The sequence below is a fragment of the Sprattus sprattus genome, assembly GCF_963457725.1.
Source record: "Sprattus sprattus genome assembly, contig: scaffold_53, whole genome shotgun sequence".
NCBI classification, from domain to species: domain Eukaryota; kingdom Metazoa; phylum Chordata; class Actinopteri; order Clupeiformes; family Clupeidae; genus Sprattus; species Sprattus sprattus.
Genome location: NW_027666756.1, coordinates 107,829 through 127,500, shown reverse-complemented (window position 1 = coordinate 127,500; position 19,672 = coordinate 107,829). Strand labels below are relative to the sequence as shown.

At 40.6% G+C, this 19,672-nt stretch overlaps 1 protein-coding gene across 1 annotated transcript; it reads left to right on the top strand.

Annotated features, from left to right (window-relative positions):
- Positions 1-4,237: 4,237 nt before the first annotated feature.
- LOC308382632 (transcription termination factor 1-like) lies at positions 4,238-10,832 on the top strand (the record flags this gene model as incomplete). The annotated part of the gene is made up of 9 exons (XM_080861024.1): positions 4,238-4,838; positions 5,184-5,369; positions 5,589-5,667; positions 6,375-6,499; positions 7,462-7,669; positions 9,455-9,541; positions 9,816-9,881; positions 10,312-10,397; positions 10,702-10,832. The coding sequence occupies 9 exons, from the start codon at positions 4,238-4,240 to the stop codon at positions 10,830-10,832; spliced, it is 1,569 nt and encodes a 522-aa protein (XP_080717150.1).
- Positions 10,833-19,672: the final 8,840 nt, after the last annotated feature.

Genomic DNA, 19,672 nt, shown 5'->3' with positions numbered 1-19,672 from the left:
GAGCTACTAACTTAACATTTCATCTGCATTCTGTTGTATGTGCACACAATCACAACACGTATTCATTTCTTTACTTCTCATTCATATGTGTTTTAGGAATGAGCCCATGTTTGATGTCAGCTTTAAGGTATTATGTGAGAGGATCATTGGCCAAAGGCTGCTTGTCAACCAGGAGGTGCTCAGAATGGACCAGCTGAGGAAGGCCTTCATTGAACTTGTGAAAGCAAATTAAGGTCTTGATGCTTCAAACTACAGGTAACTGCAATGCATTTTTCCTCAAGTCTTATTATTTGTCATATGCAAGTCCAGCTTTACAAAACTTGTGAGTGACAGGCATGAGAAACAGTTTTTAAGTCTGCTGTTTGCACATACATGTACCAGTTGGCAACCAAGAGAACAGCTGATGTGTGTGTGTGATGGGGTTTGTGATCTTTTGTGCCTTTCTTGGGCATCTTTGCTGTTAAATGTGCTGTATGGCAGATAGGTTCTAGCCTGTAATGTCTTGTTCCACTCCACCACTCACTTTTCATGATACTCCTGTGACTCTTAATTGTCAATGTTTTGTTGTATTGCAGACAGGATATGTTGAAGAGGAGGCTGTAATTGTGCCAACACAAAAGAATCTGAGGAACTGAAGATAACTGTCCTGACACTGACAGTGAGGACTGAGTGTACTTAATCTGTTATTTCTTATTCAGATTTTTACAGTTTTATAATCATGTTTCATGTTTCATAAGGAGTGTTTTTATGGTTCATCAGTGTTGTTTTCATTTTTGGAAGAATGAATGAACAAACAGATGGTCATTGATATAAGTACAATTAGTGCCTTTTATTGATACAATGACGGAGGTTTATTTGTCACATACATAGAAATACTGCTGTTTTTTCTGGGAAGAAAGAAAGATCAAGAAATATTTTTCATAAATAGCAAGAGGATGTTTAAAGTGCAGTGTGTGTACAGTCCATGTGCAAGTGTGAAAAAAGGTGTAATTGATGTTAATAGTCATTGTGTGTTCAGGATACAGAATGCTTGAGGAAAGAAGCTCCTCCTCAGTCTGTCTGTTCTGGTCTTGTAGCAGCAGAGACGGTTGCCTGACCTCAGTGTTTTGAAAAGTCCATGGTCAGGATGTTAGGAATCCTTTACTATACCTTGGGCCCTGGTAGGTAGTCTTTTCCTGTAGGTCTCCTGCAGAATATGGAGAGATGCTCTGATGATGCGGTGCTGCAGTCACAGGCTGTAGCCTACAGTTCCCATACCAAGTGATGCTGTCAGGACACACAGCTGATGGGTGCGGATGCTCTGAACTTCCTCAGCTGACGTAGGAAGTACAGTCTTTGCCTTTATTTCTTCGGTGTGCTGAGTGTTAACAGTCCATGTCGTCAGTAAGGTGTATTCCCATGTCAAACTTGATCTAAATGACTTAACATAAACATAACATTATCGTGCCTCATTGTTCTTCTTGGACGCGGCTATGTATACAGCACTAATTAGAATGAATTTAGCCCACTTTTGAGGATGTCTTCCTCTTTCGGTAACGTTGAAGCTAACCACACGGGAGTCGCCATCTTGCCACGCTGTTGATGCATGATCATGATCATGATCACGTGTCAAACCGTGGCACGACTCCCGAACAAAATCTTATTACGCTCTGAAGACTCTAGTTCTGCATAAAACAAAGCCATATAGACAATCGACTGGAATTTCAGCGACGAACTTTTTTTTTGTAACTAACCACGACTCGTTCTGTTTTATAAGCTAAAGATTGTGTAGATGCCAGTGAGTGGAACGGGTTGAAACGAAAACAGTGTTCACCTTACGGCCTATCATGCCAATTCCCATCTCCCTCCCTCGAGGGACGTGGATAAATAGTACCGCTCCTCTGTCAGCAGCTTACGCTTTCGCAAACAAACAGGTACGGAAGGTGTGAGTATGTATGTATGTATGTTGGTGTGTATAAATTAATTAACCAACCGGTGTTGTATACTGTAACAGAGAGTATATGTGATGACGAAGTGGGTACCGCACTAGGACATGGATTCAGTACCGGTTCTTTCAACACGCACACTACGCACGTTGCGTAGGGCCCCGCAAATGTATTATTTAATAAAGGCCCCGTGGGGAAAAAAAAAAAACGTGACAACGTAACTGTCCGTCGCGGACGTCAGATAGCCATGCGCATCATTGCATCATCAGTGTAGAAAGATGAAGCGGCGCTATCCCTCGGGGAATGAAAAAAGGAAGAGGAAGGAACTTGAAAATGAACTGCGGGACCAGCAGTCAGGTAAAGCCTTTAACTCTCCTCTCCTGGTGGGAGAGAGGGAGGGACAGTCCGTGTTAGACCTACATCAACAGGGCGGTGAGCCCTTGGGGATCCCCGGTCTCTGTGTGCGTCTTGCTAGCTTCTATAATTTTAGTTGTAGCCTTGTATAGTTACAATTGCACTTAACAAAATGGAAAGTAATGGATACATATTGACTAAGATTGAAGTTTGTTTGCTTGGATAGCCCACAGGCAAATATAGACGCAGATACGATTTATTTCGTGAAATATTATGACAATAATAAACACTTATTAATAGAGTGAGATCATACCGAGAAATATCAAACTGTTGCTTGAAGTATTGGTTTGATGTTTCGAGGTTAGTACGTTGTTTATTATGGCATTTTACTCTCCTTTCATTTTATAAAGACACGGTCATTGTAAATCAAAAACATGCCGTTTTGTTAAGCTCAAGTCTTCTCACGACTCAATTTGTTTGCCTAGCAACCACTTCAACAGAAAACGGACAATATGGATCTGCTAAATAAAATGGTTTTAATTCCAACACAAGTGATTCAGAGTTTGTAGTCTTTCTATAACAAATAGTTGCTTCTGAGAACCTTGGCATATTTTTTACTGGACCATTGAAGATTTGAAAGTTACAACCAATGTGTGTGTTTTCATGTTAGCATGGGAGCTGGTAAATTAACTGTTGATTGTAAATAGGCTGCCTTTTAAAGATTTTTAGGTCTTTGTGTTTTTGTGAACATTTTGGGGGTTCAGTTAGGAGGGCCCCTTGGCAGAATTTTGCCTAGGGCCCTATGGAGGTCTGAACCGGCTCTGCATGGATTGTAATGTTAATACAACAGGTGTACTGTGATGATGTAGGTATGTTGTGTTCTACCACGGGAAAGTTGCAGCCATGTAATGGCGTTCGTGTCAGGTCTAACTCCGCAATGGCAGTGACATAGCCTACACATAGGCGTAGATTACGGGGGGACGGGGGAAACATGTCCCCCACCACTATTCATAATTTGAATTTTGTCGCCACCACTTAAAAATGTGCAAACCCATTGCGACCGAAAAAAATCCCCGAAATCGTCGAGTCTAAATCATGCGATGACATCCTCACAGCATGCACACCTGCCTGGCTGTGTGTGGAGCAAATAAGTTATAAATAACAACATTATTTAAGCCGTTGAAGACAACGCAAGTCTAGTTTTCTCTAGGAAATGGAACCTTGTAGAAGCACTGACTGATGTTTATAAAACTACTCGCGATCTGTATTCACACTTATGGTGACTCTTTTTCGATTTGATTTTTTTCACTTAAATGTTTTACGGACTTCAACGTAAGAAAATATCTCCACCTTATTAATGAACACCTGAAAATTGGTACGTGTGTGTGTGTGTGTGCGTGTGTGTGCGTGCGTGTGTGTGCGTGCGCGCATCCGTGAGTCCAATGTCTCTCTCTCTCTCACGCTCCTGCGGGGCAACGAGTGTAAAGTTTCTTTCTCCCGGTTTTGCGGGCAAAGTGATAAATATAGTCCATGCTACTGCTCACGGTGGAAAGGGGAATTCACCTTAGCCTAAGCGTAATATAAATAATGGAGTGGTCTTTAAGGGAGCTGCAGACATACTAACTTCATAGACTTCTCCTAGAATGGAGTCTGATACTTAACAATAGTCTAGTCAAGAAAACAGTATTGAAACCAAGAAAACAGTATTTATTATTATTATTATTATCATTATTATTATTATAATTATAATGTCTCCATGCATCTTGTTAATTTATGACACAATTGATGAAATAGCTTATTGGGGTTGTTGTTCTGTCATCTTGGTGAATGATGATTGGTTTGACAGATTTCCTCCAAGTTCATATAAAAATCTCCTACATTTTCATATTGATATAACAGTTTACATCTTTGAATTTCCTGTGTAATGTCTTCCAGTAAATATGTATTCTGTTAAATATATGTTCCTTTATTCACGCTGTTATAGGTGGGAAACCTACTTGGTGACCATGACTGAGGCAGAGCTGTTCTTTCATAACAAGAACAAGAGCAAGAAGCAACTTTTAGACGCGATGCCAGAGACCGGCAGTCCTCCCGAGACAACCACAACGAAAGTTGACTCTCAAAAGACACATAAACACAAAAAGAAGAAAACAAAGAGTGAGAAAGATGACTGTAGACACGTCGAGAGCCAGTGTGACACAAGAGAAGGGCAAATCAAAAAGAAAAGAAAACGCGATGCAGAGAAGGTAAGTGTGGAACAAGAGTCTGCAGATGATGCTGCTGCTCTGGAGAGAGAGGTGAAGAAGAAGAAGAAGAAGAAAAGGAGACTTGAAGAGCCAGACCGTCCTGTAGCGAAGGTCAGAAAGACACCCACACAGCCTGCTGCAGACACACACTGTCCCACAGACGCTCAGCTTCACCCAGATGTGCTGGACATTGACGATGCCATCAGGAAGGAGATCAAAGAGTTCCTGCCTCAATACAAGTTTACCAACACTGAGGATGTGAAGAATATCGTCAGATATGACCTACCACGCTACAGAATGTACAAGAAGCAAGGTGAGTAAGCAAGTTGATTTTAGCCATTGGGAGTATCCAAAGCCAGCAGTGCACTGTAAAACAGGGTGAATAAGTTTGCATTTTCAGAGGGGAGGAGTTTATCTTCATTCAGGCCATAGGGAATATGTGAGGCCTGCAGCAGTGTTATGTATATATTGCCCAGGACCTTTCCTTATGATTCTGGTATGGTTTGTTATGACATTCTGAGTTAAACAACATTTTAGATTTTTGGGTGGACTGTGTTTGAGAAGTTGAAGGACCACTGACCACTTGAGGGATAAATTCAGTCATGTGATCCAGGGTTTTTGTTTTTACCGCTCTTCCTCCGCCCCCACCATTCCACAGGGATCCCTCTGCGAACGGGGCGGTTCAGCACGGCCGAGAACGAGCAGCTGAATCGGAATGTGAAGGACTTTCTGGCCCTTTCCGGTATTGACAGCGAGTTAAAGCTTTTCAGACCCACACGCTTCCCAGATAAGAAGAAAACCATCCAAAGGCTGAAGAGGAAGTTCAACTTCCTCTGGTGTTTATGTGAGTATAGATATCAGATGTCATGTCATGAATAAGTATGAGACATGTGAGTGAGTGACACAGGCTGAGTTTTGTGCTGTGAGTGTGCCCACTGCTGTCATACCTACATACCTTTTTTTTAGATGTTATTTGTCAAATTGTATCAAGTGACTGGAAGTTAGAGGTGTACATCAGTGCAGCCTGCAGTGCAGCAGTGAATTGTATCCTGTTCCTGAACAGGCGCCGGGATCCCTCGATCCTGGAACTCTATCCTTAATAGAGCCAGGAGGATGTGCAACAGCGAAAATTACAAGGGGAGGTAAACACAAGCTTCTCAAAAATGGGTTGTCTTTATAAAGGTGTGTGTGTGTGTGTGTGTGTGTGTGTGTGTGTGTGTGGTTATGTTTGGGGTGTTTCATCAGTTTTATTGACAGATAATTTCGAAAACACTATTAATGACTTAAGAATATATTAAACCAAGTGTCTGTGTTAATAATTGCCTTGCATGAATCATGTGTTTATGTCAGCAGGGACATGGCTTTTCTGTGTTTCTGTGTGTGTGTAACTTAGATTATAAGGTGCCACTTAGTCTGCATAAAAGGATGTTTTGGACCAGATGTGATAAGAAGGGTCTAAACTGACATCTTTACAAGACAGAAAGCAAAGTTAGAAATCCACGGACGTCAAAGACCCACCATGTGGTTATCCCTGCTGACGTACAGTATTAATTTGGTGCCAAAAATCACTAAACTTCTATCTATATAAACCTTCTGCGATGGGTTTAATATTGCTTATCTCTCGTCTGCTGCAGTCTGGGAGTTAGCCCGTGCTTCTCTCCGACCTGCTGTGACGTTGGTGAGCTTGTTGTTGTGGTTTAATTCATATACTTATATGCAACTCCCTGAGGTAACTTGAGTGAATATTCACCTAACAGTTATGTGTGTGTGTGTGTGTGTGTGTGTGTGTGAGAGCAGCATCAGTTTGGGGGTGTTTCATTAGTGTTTTAACTGTTCCGCCTTTCCGCAGGTTTAAAGAAGATGAGGACAAACACTTGATAGATCTGTATAGGCAGCATGGGTCAAAGTGGACGGCCATATCAGACAAGATGGGTCGCAGTTGTTCAGCCGTGAGGAATCACTTTGACGGGATGTGTAAGTGATCAGATTTACATCAGAACAACCACAGTGTCCGCAATTGTAATCCCAAATTTGTTTTTTTATCAAAACATTTAATTGCTCTTCATGGTCCTCTAGCTGTCCGTTCATAGCCTGGCCGTTACCAGACTGTGACTCCATTTAATTCCGTCAGTCAGTCTGGGCCAACCCAATGCATTTTGGTTTCCGAGATGGGCGGGTGCTTATCTTGAGGTTTAAAATCATTGGAGTTCCCTTAACCAATCAGCAACGTTTAGTAAGCATTCAGTAGATTAAACTCTTCCCAAAGCGAGTTGGGAGAAGAGCTACGACGTCCTTTCCAATCATAAAACTTACAAGAAAATACTCTTGTTCTCCTTTTAATTTTCTGATGTTCTCGAGAGTTGAGACAACTTAGCTTTTCGTGTCTCTTCCTCCGTAGCAATTTTTGCTATACTGTTAAACTACAAACTCGGCTGGACTACATGCAACTCGGCAAGGAGTTTTGCGTCACAGCTCTGAACTGTTCGCTGATTGGTCCGGCAAAATTTTGAGTTCTGGAAACGATTGTCAATGGGGCTGGGCCAGACTGAGTATGAGCTTGAAATCAATTCAGGCGGAAATACGTAGGCTGGTGTCACCAGGCTAGTCCGTTCAGTGTTTGCTCTCAAAATAAATCTGATTTGAAAACAAACTGTGAATTCCAGCCATAAAACATGTCCAGGCAATCACTGCATTACTTCAGGGGTAGGCTGGAAGGGAGGAGTAAAATGTGACTGGCGATCAAGCTTAAATATTAATAACTTTTTGCCAGAATCATGGACTTGACCTTAAAGCTAATTTTGTGATTGGCCAGCTAGACGGACAGTTAGTAAATTGATAGACACAGGGTAGGTAGACATTAAAACTAATGCAGACGACTGAGGTCTATGAATACTGACCCAGTCTTGTTTTATGCTTTGTCACTTCCTGTCCCTCAGCTGAGGCTCATGGGGCATGGTCCGAGGCAGAGATTAAGGTCCTCCTGACGTGCGTACACCAGCAGCTGCTTGAGAGGGCTGAGCCCGGAGGAGAGGGCGGTGACAGGTCTGCGGTCATCCAGAAGAAGGACTTGCATAAGAAACTGGCCTGGAGGCGTGTGGCCGAGCAGGTCTGGACTCGAAGCTCGTTGAAGTGCAGGGCGAAGTGGTGAGAAAGCTCATGCCACAGTCACATCACGTTGCACACAAAACATGTTTAGTTCAGGTACATTTTTCTGTGACGGGCTGAATAATCCATGAGAACATAGACGACACTGGCAAGGAACCCCAGCCAGCAATCCTACACAGGCCCGGTGTGGGCTTGCCCAAGCGAGACCTGCAGCTTTGGGTCACTGCGGGCTGTCACCGAAGAGCCCAACAAAAGATTCTAGACCCAGCAAGCAAGGCTGTACGGGCCCCCTTAGGGCCGGCACAAGGGCCCTTTGAGGGCTGCCCACGCAGTGCCCCTCCCCCTGAGCTTTTGCTCATTGGCAAAGTGCTGGCCCCTCAGTGCTGGCCCTGCGTGGGCAGCCTTAACATAGCCCACAGGAGCCCTAACTAGGCCCACACAGAGCCTGCACTCATTTTTAGCTTATTTATTTATTGAAAATATTTTTATATTACGGTGGCCGAGAGGTGCAAATCAACATTACAAAATCTGAAACACTTTAACAAAGCTTGAGAAACATTTACATTTTGGAAAACATTTCTACATATCATAAAACAAAAATACATTACCACAACACATTAACAAGTCCCGAAACCAATTTACATTTCAGAAAACAAATTAACAAGATGTGAAACACTTTAGCAAGTCCTGAAACACTTTAACAAATGACATTAACCGGAAAGGGAATGTACTAACTCCGTGATTGATGTGGACATAGACATATAAACGTACATTCATGTCTATGGACGTGGTAGTGATAACGGAAGTGCTCAATTTGAGTTTGTGGAGCTCGTGGTGAAAAAGCTAACTGAATGATGCTGGTTATATCGCAGAAAGGATTTCTCCTCTACAAACATAGTCATAATCAGGGCAATACGACTGGAACTTTGTGGACCTGGACAGCTGTTTGGTTACCGCATGTTGTGGCAGGTGCTCAAACTAAAGTACAATCTGCGAGTGAAGAGGGATCATGTAATGAATTTGCTCCAGGAGCTCAATCATCAAGGGTGCAAATGCTCAAAAGACCTCAAGCTGATGTGTACACCGTGTAAACATGACGACATATCCACGGTTACAGCGTACGAGTGTCCCTCATTAAAATATTGTATGCAATGCTATAGAATATCTGGTCCTTCAGTCTGGTTTGCTCCATTTAAAAACAATAAAGACCGACCACACGAAAAACTAAATTTCGTTAATTGGCTCAAATGTTTGCCACAAGGCCTTTCGGGACTTGTTAAAGTGTTTCGCGTCCTTTGTTTTCTGAAATGTAATTTTTTTAATTTGTTTCACCACTTGTTAATGTGTTTTGGGACTTGTTAATGTGTTTCAGGACTTGTGAAAGTGTTTCGCGTCCTGTTAATTTGTTTTGTGAAGTGTTAATTTGTTTCGCGTCCTGTTAATTTGTTTTGTGAAGTGTTCATTTGTTTCGGGACCTAATGTGTTGTGGTAATATTATTTTGTTTTATAATATGTAAAAAAAACAAAAATCCAAAATGTAAATTTGTCTCAAGCTTTGTTAAAGTGTTTCAGATTTTGTAATGTTGGTTTGCACCTCTCGGCCACCGTAATATATAAAAAAGAGTGCAGGAGCCCGTACAGGCCCTGTGAAGGCTTGCTTGCTGGGACAGTTTCCTTAACACGGAGACCATATGCAGATCCTGCTTCTGTCTGTCACAGCTTTGATCTGTGTGGGTGTGTGTGGTCTGTGTGTGTCTGCGTGTATTCTTGCCTTTGTGAGCTAAGATATACCCTGTTGATCCTGTCTCTGCCTGTGTTGTGTAGGATGAGTTACCTGATGGGTAAAATGAAGACTGGTGGAAAGATCTACGGGAGGAAGAGCATAGAGGGACAGATCCAGCTGATCAAAGAGTATGTTTCAAACTGGTACTCTGGTTACCTCTAAGTACAGCTGATCAAAGCATCGATTTCAAACTGTTACTCTGGTAACGTGTAGATCCAGCTAATCAAAGCATCTTCACGTGTCTCTAACTTCACTCTGAAACAGCTACTTTGAGTAGTACTCCGGATGGCATTGTCTATTCAAATACCTCCGTCTGGACATTCAAGAAATCCTGCTTAAGTGAGAGTCTCCTGTGATGACCTTATTTCTGAAGTTAACCCAGTTTCTGTGTGCCACGACCAGGATCAAAGAAATGGATGTGAAGGAATCTGCAGACATTGTCTGGGAAGACCTCACTCATCTGTTTGGGTAAGAGGCTCATGTAAGCAAGTACATGGAAGACTGACAAGTACAAAGCTTAGGTTCTTGAATGCTGGCTACTTCCTGTGCTGTTAAGGTCATAATCAATATGGGTTGACCTATTGGCCTTAAATATGCGTTTGCATTGAAACTACTCTTAGACTACCTGTTTATGCACAAGCATCGTGTGACAGTGTGATATTGAGTGAATCGTGTGTCAGTGTGATATTTGAGTGACTCATGTGTTAGTATGACATTGAGTGAATTGTGTGCTAGTGTAATATTGGAGTGAATTGTGTGTAAATGTGATATTGAGTGAATTGTGTGTCGTTGTGATATTTGAGTGAATTGGTGTTAGTATGATATTGAGTGTGATGTTTGTGTATGTTGTGTGTAAGTGTGATGTTGAGTGAAAGTTTCCTGTGATTTCTCTATGAAGCAACAGCATACCTGCCTACCTCCAAATGAAATTCCACCAGCTGAAGGTGACCAATGTAACAGACTTTAACAGAAAGTCTTTCTGTGGTGAGTACTGCTCCTTGCTGGTTCATGTATCTCTCTCGGTCATGTTTAATACTGTTGTGTGTTTTCTGGTGGAGTATGCAAACGTGACCTTGGGTTTGAGAAAAGCAGGAAATCAGGGAAAACAACAACTTCACTTTTGTTGTCTTCTTCCCTTCTCCTCTGCTTCTCCTCTGCTTCTGTCTTGCTCTTCTTCCTCTGCCGCAGTGTCTCTCTGTCTGTCCCCTTCTCTAACCTCCCTCTGTCTATGATGGCCTTGTTTCTCTGTCTGTCCCCTTCTCTAACCTCCCTCTGTCTCTGATGGCAGACATCATTGATTTCCTGTATGAGCAGACCCTGCCAAAGCTGGAGGAGGAGCTGAAAGATTGTGAGGATGATGAAGAGCCCACAGAGCAGCGAGACTCTTACAAGCTGTCAGAGATCTTCCCTGACCTCTGAACCACCACAACACCACCCCCCGCTCATCACCAGAGAGACAAGTCACACTTACTAGCTTTCAGAGATCTTCCCTGGTCTCGGAGAATCCCCAACCCTGACCGCACTCATCTAACATTCACACTAGGGGCCGTGTGAAGTTTGAAACACTAGTGACTGAATTAACATTTATTTGCTCAGGCCATTTCCAAAGAAGTTCAGATGTTTTCAGGAATATATAAATGATTGAAGAAAAATATTAGCTTTGTATTTTTTTTTTTAACTTTTCTTTAAACCGATTATGTATTTGTATGCACCTTTTTAAGTTCATTAGTACATTTAGGAGTTTTAAGCCCAGTGTCTGCTGGCCATTTTGTTTGCTGTGGATTTTCTTTAGCTTACCAGTTGAGAAAGACATTAGGCATTTTCACCAGAGTTTTACTGTAAAAAAAAAAAGTGACAGCAAATATTTTTCTTGAAACATTTACATTCCTGAAAATATCTGAACTTCTTTGGGAAAGGCTTGAGCAAATAAATGTTAATTCAGTCACTGGCGTTTCAAAATGTTCACCCAACCTCCGGTGAGGAGGTTAGGTGAGTGGGGTCAGGATTGGGGATTTTTTGAGACCAGGGAAGATCTCTGACAGCTAGAAAGAGTACATTTTTAATTTATTTTTTATTTTTTTAAAAATTTAACCTGAAACTGAATGTATATTTATGCAGTATATAAGTTCAAAAGTAAATTTAGGAGTTTTATACCCAGTGTCTGTTGACCACTTTGTTTTATGTGGATTTTAGTCTGGTCAGCAGTAGAGAAAGACATTTGGCATTTTCACCAGAGTTTAACTTCATCACAGAGTTTCATCACAGGTTAGCCCATCAGACTGGTCAAACTGTGTCTGTCACAATTGTGTTTGTCATATACAGTAAGCATATAACCTCCGCCGTAATCTCATGTTAGTGGTTGTAGCTGTAAGGCCTTCTGTGTGTAACAGGGTTAAAAAATACATGTTTATTTCCATAAGATATTTATTTTTCTAATACCTGTTGTGTGTGTTATGGTTTCCATTGCTGCTGTTGATATGTTTCTCTTAATGGTTGGAACTGCAAATACCACAATGCTTACTCATTTTTTTCTGTGCTAGTCTGTGTAGTAACCAGTGATGTCAGTGAGTGCTGATTGGTGGAGGAGCTAGTTAATGCTGTTTGAGTGAGAACGGGAGAGGAGAGGGTAACCCTGGAATCCGGAGAGAGGAAACCCCAGGTGTGACGAGGAGGAAAGAGAGGCAACGCGCTTTCTCACTAGGACTTTGTATTCGTGCAGTGGACTATACGGCTTGTTGGCCAAACGGCCTCGGAGGAAACACTGACGGTAACTGATCGGAGAAATCGCATGGAATATTCATCTACACAAAGGTAGAGTGCCGTATTATTATTTTGCTGCTCCAGGAGTGAAGCAGTCAGTCAACGCACGCTAGCCACGCTTCAGGCCTGCTACGTTGGTGGAGTTAGGAGAAGGGTTGGCACGGTGTGGACATTGTGTGGTGGGGACGTTGTTTTTGTGGACATTGTGTTTGTGCGTAGCTATTGCCTAGGTACGCCAACCGCCTACCAGGTTTGCGGTAGCTTTGTGGGGGTGGGTAAATGTTTGTTTGTTCGAACGTATATTTTCATTTTGAAAGTGACCTTTAAAGTGACCTTTTTGTCGGCAACTTTGAGTTGAGGAGTCTGTGTTCTGAATGTGTTTGACTTGTATGTTGCATTTGATTATACTAACTAGATAAAGCACTTGTTTTGGTTTTCATTTATCTTCTTATGGGGAAAGGGAACCCAAGGTAAACGAACGTTAAAGTTGTTCTGGTAGCATCTCTGTGTGGTTTGGAAGCTGCAAAGCCATGGACCGTAAGGACCTACACAGTGTGGTCAGATCCGCTGAGTTCATCATCGGCTGGAAACTCCCATCCCTTCAGGACATCTACCTCACAAGATGCCCCCGAAGAGCTGGCAGGATCCTAAAAGACTGTCATCACCCATCCTTCAGACTGTTCACCCTGCTGCCTTCTGGTAGGCGGTTCCGAAGTATCCGGTCTCGCACCCTCAGACTGGAGAACAGTTTCTACCCTAAGGCCACCAGACTCCTTAATGAACAATAATGCACTCCTCACCTTACACTCGCCACTTTACTCTACACAGGCTCACTTTAACTGCTGTTTGCACCACATTTTCAGTTCAGCTCATGTTCAGTTTAGCTCATGTAGGTATGTTTATTTGTTTAGTATGTGTATTTATGTTTAGTATCTATATTGTATATGTATTGTTTGCCTAGTAGGTCTACTACCCTGTCTCTTCATATGTTTATCTTAAATCTTATTTTCAATAATTACTATTAAGTTATGTTATATAATGTTGGAGTACTTATTTGTTTTTATGTTTACATGTTATGTTATGTCTTGTTAGGTTATGGTTGTGTGGTATTGTGTCCTGTCCTAAGCATTTCAGTGCCCAGTCCAACTCTGTTGTTCTGTGTATCTGACAATAAAAGACTTGACTTGACTTGACTTGACTTCTCCCTGATTGAATAATATGGAGTGAAGGGAGCGCTACATGTGGCTTGACTTTTAACAATCAGTATAATCACCAGTGTGGGTAGAATATTAATTAACCAAGAGTGAGGTTATCTTGGGAAATATCAAACTGAGTCTTTAACGTATCGACCGAGCTATAGTGAGGTTGATACGCCAAAGGTGAAGTTTGAAATTTTCCAGCATGACGGAACGGTCGAGGTTAGTAAGTTGTTTATTATATGGCTTTAATCGCTCCTTTCATTTTGTAAATGAAAAGAAATGGTTATTTGAGAATTAAGTTTTGTTTTGCTGTCAAGTCTCACGACACAATATGTAAGAAGTAACAAGTGATTCAAACTATAGTTTCTAGTTTTCATCATCACTTCTGAATTTCCTCATGGCTATTGATGTTTTCATTTTTGTCTGGATAGTAAAACTCAGACTGATGCTTTCGCTCATTGTGTTACGGATCCGTATTGACCGGAGATTAATGTTTTTCTCTATCACAAACCTACAAAATCAGACACAACTCTTGGTGGAGCTGTAAGGGCTTCTGTTACTTGGTTGCGCTGGAGGCCCTATAAGATTTTTTTGCATATTTGTCACACTTATATGCTAGAGCACCATATCTGCAATTGAACGTCATAGAACTTGTGGCGTTTTGAGTATCCAGTCCTCATTTGATAAAGCAGCAATAAGGAGCTCTTTCAAAACTAGCAAGATAACTACCCTGTCCCGTCCTGTCCGATAGTTTATGTTTCCCCTGTGTTGTCATTATTTATGTTCTGTGTTGTGTAGTCTACTCATCTCCCCTCATCTCTCCTCTCGTTTCACACACGTCATACCCTACCTGTGTGTGTGTGCATGTGCCCCGCCTTGATTGTTTTCACCTGTCTCATCACCTTGTGTATCTAGTCTGTGTGTTCCTGTCTACTCGTTGCCAGTTTGTCTTAGAAAGAAACTATGTCTCTAGCGTTCCAGCGATTCTCCGTGTTGATTGATCTCTTGTTGCCGATCTTTGCCTGTTTAACGGACTACGCCTCTGCCTTTCCCTTTCTGGATGCCCTGCTCCATCATCGACTGCCTGCTCGTATACCGACCTTCTAAAGTAACTTTTCCTGAAAATGGTTAGATAAAAGTCAATGGTAAGAATGTTTTTTTAACTCCAATAATAAGATGAGATCCGAGAAGACTTCTCCATCTTGCTAGGAGTTCTAAAATGAAATAATTCCTGTTTAGGCCTACCTATTTTTAATTCTGCAAATATATAATATATATATTTATATAGAATATCTGTGAATTAAGGCCAGGAATGGTCAACACATTTTGAATAATCATATCTTCTGTTTAGTTTTCTTTATACAATAATATTAGAAGATTACTCGTGATTATTGTTCCAATCCAAATACATTTTTGAACCGAGTTCAATGCAAGAGAAGACATTTTATTTAAACGTAATTACAATACAATTTTTGAAGCGAGGAAATGACCAATCTTTGTCTATTTGCTGTGATTGTTTTATTTGAATTCTCATTAGTTCGTTTTTCTGTGAATGTGAAGTTTAAGTGGGGAGTAAAAAGAAACAAAAATTGCAAAATTTCTAATTTTTTCCTGGAAAATCAGCACCAGCTAACGCTGCCATTTTATATTAAAAAATCTCTTAAAAATTCTGGAGGGCTTCACACTGGCACCCTCTGGTGGGCATAGTTGTCCTGTGTGCAATGTGTGACTGACGGGTATAAATAGTTTCTTAAAAACACCTTTATTTATCCATTTCAAAGCAGCACACAGCACCTAGTGAGCATTGAGAAAGCATATCTTTGCAAGTTAATAAATAATTGCCTGCTGCATATCTGTATCTACTTTATTTATTTTGCCATATTCTTCATATGGGTACATTATGCAATGCGTAAAAAACACAATTGGATATAAAAATAAATAATGGAATTTTTCTGTTTCACACACTCCATTTGCCTATCTCATAGGTATAATCTTTTGAAGTCTGGAAACGGCACACCATTCCGTGATCTTCTCTCCACAGTTTAAAATGAGAGGTCCTTACTTTGATCAGTGTTAAGTTGTGTTTGAAGCTGTTGTCCTGTGAACCACTTGCCACAAGAGCTGTAGACTCTCAGAAACGTCTGTTTTGACTTTGAACTGAGGTGACAAAAGTGTAGGGAACTCTTCTCACTGACAATTTGTCTTTCTTTGCAATTTCACTACAGGAAATACATACACTTTTAAGGGTTAGAATGCTCTGTCTGTCTTCCTTTGCTAATTGCCTTTTTTCTTGCCATTATGATGGCAATAATACTACTTCCTACAGGGAATATTGCCCAAATAAGGCAATAAAACTGGGAAAATGGGGGTGTTCAAAAACACTTTGACCAGTAATGTAGTATACTAGTCAGACGAAAAGACAGACAAGATGATGTTGATGTTTGAGATGAAATGACACACTCTATCAAATAGGATTGTTTTCAAAATTCAAAAGAACAAACCGTTTATTTTAGGTCCAAGCCCAAGCTGATAATCTAGCCCTGTGCTAAAAACAGTGTATTTAGATGCTGTGGTCAAAGAATAGACCAAATCTATCTAAAGTCCTCACTCCTGAAGTGCTCACTGCAGAGCAGTGAACAGTCAGAGGCAGCAAAACCGTCCCTTCTTAGGGCAACTTCCCACGTCCTCCTCCTCTCACTGTTTTTGGAAAACCTTAAAAAAGTGAGAAATGTACCCAAAAATGTAAATTATTGTCAACATTTTCAACGTATGTCCATTTACATTAAGGGTAAGGACACAAATACACACCTAAATTATCATATTTTTGGGGGTGTAAACAAACATGTTCTAAAAAAGCCTTGTGTCAATATATTGTAATATCTTACACGTGAAAGGTGATCCCAATGCTTCTCGTTTTGAGACAACGGAGATTAAAGCATCCGTAGGCTGCTCAAGATTCTGGCATCTTCACTCGCAATAAAAAAAAAGAAAAAAAAGTTATTTGTAATTCACTTTGACCTGTATAGCATTGAAAACAATGTAAAAGCACATTGTTTGAATTTGAATAAACACTTAAATTTCACTGCTTGTAACACATTCCCCACGTAATACACTCTTATAGTACTTGTGTAGTACTCCAGCTGTTTTATTTGGAATGGCACATGTTCACCTATTCACACATAAATGGATGGATGGCTTGGACAGCTGACATAATAACACACATAAAGCTACCAGCAATGCAATGCAATTATTTCTATTCTAACTCTAATGTGGTGTACCACTCCAAACAGCACTGTGGACCAGGTGGTACAGACAAACCCTTTGGCTGAAAAACTAAAACATTAAGAACACCTGTTTAGTGGCATTTCACCTAACTACAATTGACGTCTTTCTCTCTGGTTGGAAGTGATTAACTCCGGAAATTCCGATTGGTCAGATTTTTGGCCCATGTCACGTTCCTTTTTCAAACCTCCCACACAGCAACGCTTAGAATAGTTTGATTGCGCTCAACTGCCACAACCTTTCCTCTGTAACTCGCTGAGAGGTGAAGAGTGGACAGCATTGGGGAAAAAACAGTCATAGGAAAGAAAGGTAATACATGGAGTCCGTCGACATATTTTCTTAGTTAACTGTGTATGCTAATATATCTTAGCCACAAAGTGTCTTGTAAAAGTGCTGTATTAAAATGGTGTGGGTAGACGTAGGCGACATGTGCTCATAGCTAACAAACAGTTGCTTTCCTGCACATGGAACCATAGCATAATACTGAAGGAGCCTAATCAAAAGAAGTTGGCAAGACCTCACCAGGTAATGAACTTACGGTTTTTAATCGAAATCGATCATTTTTAGGATGGACCGACATGTCCATGCCGCTGACTCCGATAGTCAGTTGGCCGCTTGATATTCGTTATCAGCTAGTTTTGGGAGCAGATACTAGGCATCAGTGTTAGCTATTCGGTAGGGTGTGTTGTCCATCAAACGCTGACAAGCATGCACATCTAAGTTAGCTTAGGTTATGCAATTAGCAGGATATGTTTAGATTTGTCGAACAAAAAAAGGTAGTTGGCCATTTTCGAATTTGGCGTGACAGCGATGCATGGGCTACCTAAGTTACCTTATGCAATTAGTATTTAGTACGTTATTGTGTTGCTACCTGGCTAGTGGCAACACTATGTGTTTTTTCCCCCGAATTAGACATATCTGGTATTGGGTTGAAATTAAAAACTTCCCCTTGCTGTTAAAAGTATAGGGACACGACAACGCGCTATCGAAGTCTGCGTCACCACTTGAAATATATTTCTTTAACCATGATAAACAACCAGTAAGATCTCCTTATGTGAAATGATATTTATATAAGAAAATATTGCTCATGCTAATATTTAGGCCCAGCTATTCGTCCAAAGCCAAATCTATTACGTGTAATACATTACCTATTCTATGGATAGAAAGGACATATAATACAAGTGTCCACAAATACTACAGTGATGACAAACAATGAGAAATCAAAAGGCATGCGCTCAACCCAGTTAGTGAGGGATTGCACAATCTGAGATGAGGCACTGCTCGTCGCTGCCTCACCTCACATGTCCTCCCCTCTGTTTGAACAATAAATGCGCAAATTCGGCAATTTCTGATAATACAATTGCTTGAAATGATCATACATAAATTACAGCTGTAGTATATCAGTAGATAAATATAGATTGTATTTGATCATTATTCGATTTTTACTTTTCATGATGACATATTTTGTCTTAACTAGACATTAAGCTAATAATGGCTATTAAAATGTTATAAAAAAAAGTTTTACCCTCATATATCATATCGATATCGTCTGAACAGTGGAAAATATCGTGATATGAATTTTAGCTTATATCGCCCACCCCTATGCCCAAGTGAAACTGCTCATTTTTTCGTTTTAATGACATTTTAAGTTTTGACCTAAATCAAGATATGCGTTACCTGTGGTACGATTTTCAAAACGGTCATTTTGCCTAGAAATGCTTACCAAAGTAATAAAGCAGTTATTTATGCATGTTTGTGTTTTCCTGTTTTGATTTTGATTTGCACTAGTTTAAACAAATGTCCCTTTAAGTAGCAAAACAGAAAAAAAGACTTGTGGTCGTGCACCCGTGCGCGCGCTCATCCAAGATGGCGGGAAAGATGTGATTCTGCTATACAGGCACACATCTTTTTGTCTGTTTTGCTACAGGTAACGCATATCTTGATTAATTATTATTATAATGTCCCAATGCATCTTGTATGTCATGTTTATGACACAATTGATGAAATAGCTTATTGGGGTTGTGGTTCTGTCATCTTGGAGGAAATCTGTCAAACCAATCATCATTCACCAAGTTCATATAAACCTCCTACTACATCTTCACATTGATATAACAGTTTACATCTTTGAATTTCCTGTGTAATGCCTTCCAGTAAATCTATATTCTTTTGGCTATTGTACCCATATACATTCATCAAAATCAAATGTGAGTTGTTAAAATTCATTACAGCTACCAGCCAGTGTTCATGGTCGTCTACCTTAACTTCAGTTGATTTCCCAGAGCAGTTATTTAGTAAAATTGCAACCCCTCCTGACCGTTCAGTGCCATGACTAAATACAAAAACATTCTCCCCACTGCTGAGACCAAAAGCTACAACATTAACATGCTGCTTACACACTGGTGCTTCAGTATCATAATCTAAAATGTTGTTTATTATCATATCGCTCAGAGCGACCAAACTAGTACTTTCACTAATAATTTTTAATTCCGAAACTACATTTTGAGGCTAATATACTTTGACTTAACTAGGCTTTTTCATTCAGGACTTTAACTTTGTTACATTGTTGAAATGGTACTTAAGGGTCTAAACCATATACATATGTCTGAGCCGCTGATGACTGATGATATGAATCTGCTTCCTTTTGATTCTTTGTGCCCCAGGACCAACTCCAAACCACGAGATGGCGGTAAGATACATCTTTGTGAAAATGTGCCAATTCAGAGTCATCGCCGAGAAACACAAATTTACATGGGTTAAGTTCTATTGGTCTGTTTAGGTTGTCTGGGCAAAACAACAATGCTTTATATATTTAACAACACACTGGCTATGCTAGTTTAGTTTACAACATTGTAAAATGACGCTTACATTGTGTGCGTTAACATATGCCTACCTACTGTCTGTAAATTCCAAACTGGTTTAACTTTAGCCTGAACATTAGCTAGCTAGCTACGTTCAAATTACTGTACATGCCCAGCCATTGAACAAGCATATGTTGCTCGAGGAGAAAAAACATATGTG